We start from the raw sequence: 9,405 nt of genomic DNA, 5'->3' as shown, positions 1-9,405 counted from the left end.
ATGCTGGCCTTGAACTCAGAAATCCACTTGCCTCTGCCTCCCGAGTGCTGGGATTAAAGGCGTGCGTCACCGCGCCCAGCGACCTCCCTGCTTCTTGATGCCAAGTTCTATGATAGAGACTTTGGCGCCGTGCCTGGCTTTGCCTAGGAATGCTGGAATATACTGCACTGCTCTTTCACCAAGGACTAGCACAGCCAATGGGCCTTGCATTTATAAGGGATGCTCCGAGTTCTCCCCTCCAGACAGTTTAATAAATTGTCTTGAAGTTATGGAAGATGTGCATTTTCACAGACCAATGTAAGTGAAAATTCCGTACATGCTTGCTGGGGTAAACCTTTAGTCTAAGTCCTAATTCTTTCAGTGTTATACTTACTGATCATCAGAGCTTTGGAAGTGCGTGGCTGCAGGGCCTGAAAATTGTTTGATTTTACTGCCACCTAACTCCTCCTCAGGGTTTGACAAAGCCAAGGTTTTACTCAAAGTTTGACAAAGGTTTTAGTAGACACACATACACACACACATACACTCAACATACACATAGTACATGCATACACACACACACACAACACACATATTTGTCATAAAGGTCAATTAGTTCCTTGTACAACAAGTATGTACAGATGAAGACCGACCCCAGTTTGCACTTTCCTGTCTAATATTAGTTGTCGCCTTGGGTTATCCTGTTGGCTACAGTTTGCATATTTGAAAGGCTCTTCGAACAAAGAAAGATGGAAGTAGTAATGGAATAAAATAGGCTGTTACCATTAATCAGTAATTCTTTTATGTTAAGACAATTTGTGGAATTCTGTGGGAAGTAAATTGATAAGCATCATTTGTCCAAATCACATTTCCCACAATTGATATCTAAAAGAACATTCAAAAGAACAATATATGCCCATTCTGCAGTTATTCAGCATGTCTTAAGAACTACCCTAACACAGAGTGTGTTCTTGGTGCTGAGAGAATAGTGAACTGAAAATACAGTTAGCTTGTGAAGTCCGCTCACTCTAAAACAGGCCATGGAAAGATGAGGTGGCCAGGGACAGTGGTCAGAATATAAACGTGGCTCCATGGGCATGTATCTAGTTTGGCAACCCGTTCCAGTCACCCCAGTGACAAGGACTTGACTGTGCGGGCTTCTGTCTCATCTTAACCGCAGACACTTACTGACTCTAGCTAGCTTCCTTGATAATGTTATCACGAGAGCAGTGACATCACATGGAGCCTTGTTGATAGAGCTTGAATATAACCATTGTTTCTTGATAGAACTAGAAAGTGCAGGGGAGACGAGTACAGATTGGTCTGTGTAAAATAATTTTAATAGGTTTTATACTGATACTTTTTCCTAAAGTCACCTTCCTTATGCCTGTGTAAAGCTCAGGTAAAGCTAACATCATGTGTGTTACTGACAGATGCTCTGAATCTTCCTGATGCAGGCTCTCACCGGTGGTACCCTTCAGGCTGGCCCCGACCTCTGGATGCTAAGATAACAGGCATCGCCCACCATTTTGGCTTCCCAGAGGCCTTCTCAGCCTCATTTGGCCTGTTCAGAATTTTCCCTTAGTAGAGTTCCTCTGCTGTGGTGCTGCTGGCATCATCGACCAGATGTGTAATGGGATCTCCATAGGCTGTCCTTGGCATTGACTTCTGTCTGCTAAATGCCAGTAATATCTCTCCATTCCTGTATTCCTGTGCCAAACATCTCTTCAAGATGAAGAGAACTATTGGCTTAGAAGAATACATGCAAAAACCTGTGTGTGGAGGTTTCATTCATAGACTTGGTTCTAGATGTGGATTAGTTTCAGGATCATTCTCTACTTAAATGTCTCTAAGGTGGTACTAGAGAAAGCCAATCTATTATTAATCTCACTTTCCCTGTTGACCAAGTAGATAGAGATGTCATCATTATAGCTGCTGCCTTCGGCTGCACAATTGTAGCCCATTAACCAATTTTCAGAGCCCTGAAACTCAGGACTTGTTAACACTAGTTCATCCTCTACCCCCATGCCTGTCTCCCAGCATTCTACTTCCTGTCTGTATGAATTAGACTCTTTCAGATGTGTCATGTAAGCGTGCTATAGATGGGCCTTGAACTCACCGTGTAGTTGAGCATGTGCAGCAGAGGGTGACCCGGACTGTGTTGATCTTTCCCCCTCCACCTCCTGAGTGCTAGAACCAGTCACAGGTCTGCATCTCCAGTCCTGAGCTTTGGATCATTTTTGTTGTTGCTTTGGTTTGTGGTGGTGCTGGAGGTTAAAGCCAGGTTAAGCACCCTACCAACTGAGCTATTTCCTATGGCTTATCTCTTCAAAGTTTGGTTTTCAAGGCTTGTTCACAGGGTAGTATGCTACAGAATTTTTGTCCTTTTAAAGGTTGAATAGGTACACAAACATCTATGTACAACACACTCACACACACATATTCATGCACTACATTTGTGTGTATATATATGTACACAATCACAATACTACACTTTAGGTAACTGTATAGCTGTCTGGACACCTGGATCACTTCACCTGTGGCTGTCCCAGATAATACTGCCATTCACACGGGTTTCCAAATACTCGTTCATACCCGCTCCTTTAATTCTTTTGGGCAAATATCCCAAAGTAGAATTGCTGAATTAGATGGTGTTTTTTGAGCAACAACCATATATATATATGATCACCACAAACCTTGAGCTTTTATCTTTAAGCACTTTATGACTTCCATTGCCTTTGGTGGTGGTCTTTAGAGACCCTTGGCTTATTTGAAGTGTTATATATTTCAGGCTAATTTTCTATACATGGCATTTCTTCCCATCCCATTGATGAGCCCTTCCTCCTTCTGGTGCTGTCTTAGACACCAGGTAGCAGGCTAGAATGTGTGTGATGTTGGACACTTACGTCCAGGATCTTCTGAAAACAGCAATATTTGTAGACAGACTGGGCCACCTTTTTTTTTCCTTCTAGTTTACAAGTCATAATCTCAGTCATGCTTCAGTTGCTGACCTTTGCAGGCAGCTCAGCTTTATTTACACGTGTGTACACACACAGTGCTGTCAGTACATGAGCATAAACCTAACTTAAAGCTGATGATTAAGCAAGGGGAAGTAGAGAGACTTTGGGGACTTGGCAGGAAAACCACGGATTGGCTTGGGAGTTGTCAGCTTTTCAACTTAATGCTCACCTGGGCTTTGAGTTCAAGGAGTGACTTGCCTGATTGCAAAATGCTAACCTGGATAAGTACGTACGTACATACATACACACACACACACACACACACACACACACACACACACACACACACACACACACATCTCTAGTATACAATATTCTGCAACTACAAAACAGAAATACTTGGGGCTGGAGAGGTGGCTCATCATTAGGAGAACATACTGCTTTTGGATTGGTGAGAAGGCCCCTACTGGTCTTCCACAGGACTGCAGTTGAAGTCCCAGCACTCACTTCAGGCAGCTCACACCTGCCTGTAGCTTCAGTTCCCAGGCATTCCATGCCCTTTCTGTCTCCAAGGGAACCCCCCACACACGTGATGTACACTTGCACGGACACACATGTACATATAAATAAGAATAAATAATTAACTTTGAAAGAGGACACATAGTGCTGTGGCAGAGGAGCAGCGTTCAATTCCTGTCCCTGACACAGTGCTGCTCCCTCCTGTGCCTCCAGTTCCACGGGCACCGACTTCACACGCACACACAGACACACACATGCACACACACAGACACACGCACACACAGACACAGAAATACTGACCTTGGATACTGGCTTTACTAAGGAGCTTTTCTAACAGGCTTACAGTGGATTTGTCAGGTGGAATGAGATACCTGTGTTGTTTACATTATTACAAAACCCTATTGCTAAAAACTGTGTTATTAGAATGAAGAAGAAAACACTTAGCTGGCAGAGGATAAACAGTGGTATAGTATGCTTCTAGAAGCTTCCTGTGACTTGTATAATAATATTTACCTTTTATTAAGTGCCTCAGGCACTGCGTAGGAGCCTGACAGGCATTGCCTCCTGTCTTCATAAACTTTATTTATGAACATGATTTCCTTGAGTTCTTTAGGCTACAGAAATGTTTAACTTGCTCAGTGTCATGCAGTTAGTGATGGGTGATCATGAATTTGAAATGAGGCTCCCGTGCCTCCTCCCAGGTCTGCTTTTCTCCCCACTGAGTCCCACTGACGTGGGTGTTGCCTGGTAGAGAGAGCAGCATAGGTGACCGCCTTATGGAACAAAGCAAAATGCCAGCCAAGCCAGTTACAGAGAAAGGAGGGAAGTGACATCTGCGCATGCGTGCTAATACTCCCTCTTTTTGCTTAAAGGAAGCCGAGGCCTGACGTGTGGCACATAGTGGTAAATACATGAGTTGAACAAGGCGCCCTTTTCATGGAGTGTGCTTATAGTTTCTCTTCTTGCTATGTGGCTTCCCTTCAGACTGTCAGTGCTTTTGGTTTGGTTTGATTTGGTTTGGTTTTGCTTTGCTTTGCTTTCAGAAGTTTCTTAGAAGTAATTTAACAAACTTTTCATGTTTTGTTCAGTTTCTGGAGAATTCCAACCTGTAAGACTAACAACTTGAAACAATAATGTGTTGTTAAAATGGTTGATTAAACAGTTTCTCAGATGCATCAGATGCTGGAACCCTGTGTAGCCTCTCTTATCATCTCCACATTACCTGCTCACAGCCCAGTAAGCTGTGCAGCATATATTCAGGGAACATTTAACTAAAACCATCTTTAATTTTAATTCTCATTTTAATTCTCACTTGAAAATTCTTGGTTCTTGAAAATGTTGGAAAACTTGGCAGAAAACCTATAACCAGAGTGCATGCTTCTCTCTCTCTCCCTCTCTCTCTCTTTCTCAGAAAAGAAATGTTTAGCAGCCTGTGTAAAACTGATGTGCTATTCAGCCCTTGGTAGGAAAGGCAGGGGTCTCCATGCTAGACAGACCTGAGTTTGACTCATGAGCCCAGCTGTTAGGTGAGAGATAACGGAGAAGCAAAGGTGTGGCCCTTGCGATCTTTCCTCCTCCTCTTTGAGCCGCTCTGAGTCTCAGGTGTAGAGGTTGTGCTGTGGATGGGTTAATGGGGCTTGGGCAGCCCGTGGTCGGTGCTGTGGATGGATTAATGGGGCTTGGGCAGCCCGTGGTCGGTGGTTCTTTTCGCTTTGACCAGGTGTGCTGTGTAATAGTTTCCACTTGCTGCAAAGAGAGCCGCTTTGATCAGGGGTGAGGACTACACGCATCTGTGGGTATGAGGATAACATAGACAGCGATTGGCTACCACCAAGATATGGGTGCCACTAGTGCTCTTGGACATCTTGCCATACGGATCACCGATGTGGTTCACTCACAGCACCAAGTGCTTTCCTCCTCTGCATAGCTCCCCTCGTAACCTCAGGAAGGAGGCTTTTAGATCAGATCCAGCTCTAATCTCCGAGTCCTGCATCTGAAGTATGTGGTGTCTTCAGCAACTCAGACTTACCTTCAACCTTGGCGAAGGAACTACAGGCAACAACAATAGCCTGTATTATTTTGGGAGTCTCTTAGTCTCTCTGGAGTTGGGATACAGGAATTGAGAAGGGCTTCACACGGTCTGTCCATTTGTCAGAGGTTCTGGCGGCTTGTTTCATAGAACTTAGTCTGAATCCAAATCCTTTTTTTTTTTCTTTCTACAATATTTTATCTGTATTTTTGTTCTCAGAAGAAAGCAAACCTTTGTTGGTGTAGAAATGTTAAAAGTCATTTTGAAAATAACTTAGATGTTTGCCATAACGTGGTGATATCACTTTAAAAACTAGAAGGAACCAGAAGATGTCTCAGTTCCCCAGTTACTGGTAACCTATGATTCTTTCTAATGTATATAAAAAAAATGCTTCAGAAAGTATAAGACAGTAATTTTAACTTCATACAGTGACTTCAGCATAGATTTTTAGACTTGATTAAAACCATGCGTAGTTAATCAGAACTTTGAGAGAAACAAAAGCGTGAAGATGACTTGAGTTTTTGTCACCTAATGGCACTAGACTCCCTAGAGACAGCTGGTGGTCGAGCCCTTGCTGAATCGTAGAAACATGAGTAGCTACGTCCGCTTATGCTGAGAGAAGTTTTAAAGGCTTCTAACATCATGCACATGTTGTTTGTGAGGCAAGGTCACTCTATACCCCAGGCTGGTCAGCCTCCCAAGCGTTGAGTTTATAGGCTTCATGTATATTGTTCTCCATGGGTATTGAGATGGTCATGTAGTTTTCACTGTGACCATCTGTTGGTTGTTGCAATAACGTTCAGTGGATAACCTTCTCTTGCGTCAGTCTGTATGTCACATGTACTGTGTACTGTATGTCAAAATGCACTGTGGCTTTCATGGTTTCTTTTCTCAGGTGATTAATGACCACTTGACAGCTAGTGAGAAGCGCCGTCTGCTCCAGTGGGAGGAGTTCCTGAACGGACAGCCGAAGCGCAGAGCTGAGGTGGATGAGGAGCACAGAAGAGCCATGGAGAGGCTCCGAGAGCAGTATGCAGCGATGGAGAAGGACCTGGCCAAGTTTTCCACTTTTTAAGAATTTGATCTAAAAGTGACAGATGAACAAGAAAGCACTTTCTCATCCCCCAGTCCTCCCACCAACCATGCAGCCTCTCCTTCCAGCTTAGCAGTGCACTCGGGGCGCTCTTAGGTCTGAAGAGACTGCAGGAGCCAGATCCATGTCCGGTGGAAGAAGGGGGCTTATGCACTTCGCTGTGATCGTCTGAAGGAGAGGAGGGACGTGGGGCACATTACTGCTAGACAGATTTTCTCTTTTTAGTGATTAGCTTAGAGGGCTGTGAGTGTAGAGTTCTTCATTCCACCAAGGGCAAATGTTTGACCTTGGATTAAATGGCAGGTATGACAACTTCCATCACAGTATCCTGTGACAGAGATACCACAGGGAGCTTTGAACGCTTGCTTGGAGACACCAGGTTTTGCAGTGCAACACAGTGCCATGTATTTCACTCAGTGACAAGACATACATGATTGGTAGCCTTGTAGCACTTAATAAGCTATGCTTAAGAGAAAAACCAAAATGTATTTTGACTTTTTCCTCTCCCATAGAACTTACCTTGCTTTCCTGTCCATTTTGCTCTGGGCCAGCGCTCCAAGGAACAGCGTCTGTGCATGTTCAGCTGCTCAGTGATAGTCAACAGAATCTGCCAAGTCGTCCCTCCCAGGCCATGTAAGACCGGCTCTGGGTGGGCCGAAAGTGCTCGCCCATACAGCGGATGATGTATCAGAGGCAAATCCTCTTTGTATTAGCATCTGTTCTCCAGCAGGTTTGTCTGGATGGAACACCGCTATCTACCACCACTGTGATCTTTCTGTGCCTGCACTTAATCTAAGGAAGGACCGCATCAAGTGTCATTTGCTGTAAACTAAACAGAAGTTCATGCACTCATTTGAGGAGATGCATACCCAGTGGATTTGAGGTGTGGGTGGGTCTTTCTGTTTTCTGTTCTTCAGTAAAGAAGGGTAAGGCAGAAAGCCCCTAACTGTCATGTTATCTCAGAATTCTCCCTGCAGACAATTGACAATGCGTGCCTGTGTAGATGTATGGCCGACTGTGAAAGCTTCGCTCTTGGCTCATGCTGAAATGTGATTAAAGCTAATAGAAGAGGTGAAATAAGTATTTGAGATTTCTTTCAGGAACACTGAACTTCTGCCAACTTTTTCTGTCTGCTACTGTAAGCCTGACAGGCTCATCAATCATCCTGTGGTCCCTGGACTGAAAGAGCGCTTGCTGACACAGAAGCATGCTGGAATTTTCTTAATTCTCTTTCAGCAGATGGAAAAGAACACTTCCAAAAATATCCCACACGTGAAGAGGGAAGGGAGGGAGCCGCAAGTGAAAATCCCCTTTGTATCACAGGCACCTTTTGGAATGTCGTTAGTGACCACTGCACCATTAATAGCTGCTGTCACCAAATTAGAATTCCCTGTGCCAGTGGGTGTGTCTGCTGTGGTCACCAGCACACAACGCAGCAAAGACTTCGGGTGGTTTGTATGCATTGCACACAAATAATAGACACGTTACCTCCTAAATTTGTACACTGCATACACCTTTCTAAGGGTGTAGACCAGGACGAAGCTTTCCATGTTAATGTTCTCAGTTTTGTGTAACACTTAAATTTCCACAAAGGTCAGTTGGTGTGCCTTTCTGTTGTGTTCAGTGGCAGACACTTCTTGCTTTCCTCCTTTCCAAATCATTTTTGTTATAATTTTTATATAAAAATTCAGTTACATAGTTTACATTATGCTATGTTGAACAGAGATACTGTGGGCTATTTGTGGCTCACAGGATTTTAATGATCAGATGGGATAATATCTTAAAATTTTAAGCCACTAGGAAATGCCAGATACTGTCTCTGCCTTTTATTCTCACTCAGAGAGACATGGCTGTTTGAAACACAGGCCCTTCTAGTCAGAATGGATGGGGACGCGTTTAGGGTGTCTCCAGTACCAGACCTGAGTTACCCTGCTGTCTCTCAAGTTGGTTTCAGTTGTTTTCATTAATTTCCCATGAATTCAGCTATGAATAAAGAATACAGCTGAAATAATTTCTTGTAGCATTGGAGGGTGGGGGGTTGGTATTCTGTAACCAAAGAGATTTCTGTGTATGGACATTGCTAAGGAAGTGTGTGGCAATTTTACCACATGAAAATTTCCTACAAAAAGAATATGTTCATTTTTTTGATATTCTTGCCAAGTATTTTCTATTATTTTGCTTCTTATTCATGAGCTGATTTGATTGTATCTATTTCTACTGTATTTTTCTTTTGCTATTCATAGGCTAATGAAAGTCAAAATGAGCACAATAGTCTTATTCTAAGTCTCCATAATGGGTCAGCGATGTGGCTCAGCAGCAGGGCGGCAAGGCTGTTGACCTATGTTCAGTGTCCAGGAACCGTATGGTAGAGAGAGAGGACCACCTCCTAAAACTCCTGACTTGCATGCACGCACACACCCACACCCACACACACTGACACCCACACAAATACACGCGCACGAACATAAAACAAGTAATGCGATTTTTTTTTAAACCTGCATAACTTACCTGAATACTTAGTCCTAGATGCCTTTGATCTTTAGGGCTTAACCATGATTGGTGAACATGTCCCAGGCTACTGTCACAGATATAAAAGGTAAAGGACTTAAATCTATGCCTAAGTATGCCAAAAAAAAAAAAAATCTTTAAACATTAGTTGATCCAGAATGTATGAACCTTTTGTTTGTTTGGCTGGCTGGTTGGTTGGTTGGTTTGGTTGCTTGGTTTGGGGGTTTTGTTTTGTTTTAAGACAGGGTTTCATGTAGCCCAGGCTGGCCTGTAACTCAGTGTAACCGAGGATAGCCTTAAACTTTTGATTGTTTTGT

The 9,405-nt window shown here is 43.4% G+C and overlaps 1 protein-coding gene across 1 annotated transcript in view; it reads left to right on the top strand.

Annotated features, from left to right (window-relative positions):
• Positions 1–7,657, top strand: part of Bloc1s5 (biogenesis of lysosomal organelles complex 1 subunit 5) — a 32,867-nt gene extending 25,210 nt beyond the window's left edge. Inside the window, exon 5 of the mRNA XM_021215882.1 lies at positions 6,383–7,657. Within this exon, the coding sequence (XP_021071541.1) occupies positions 6,383–6,562 (180 nt within the window). The 3' untranslated portion in view covers positions 6,563–7,657. The remainder of the gene's footprint in view (positions 1–6,382) is intronic.
• Positions 7,658–9,405: the final 1,748 nt, after the last annotated feature.

Source organism: Mus pahari, chromosome 16 (genome assembly GCF_900095145.1).
Source record: "Mus pahari chromosome 16, PAHARI_EIJ_v1.1, whole genome shotgun sequence".
NCBI classification, from domain to species: Eukaryota; Metazoa; Chordata; class Mammalia; order Rodentia; family Muridae; genus Mus; species Mus pahari.
This window is presented reverse-complemented; position numbering and strand designations above follow the sequence as displayed.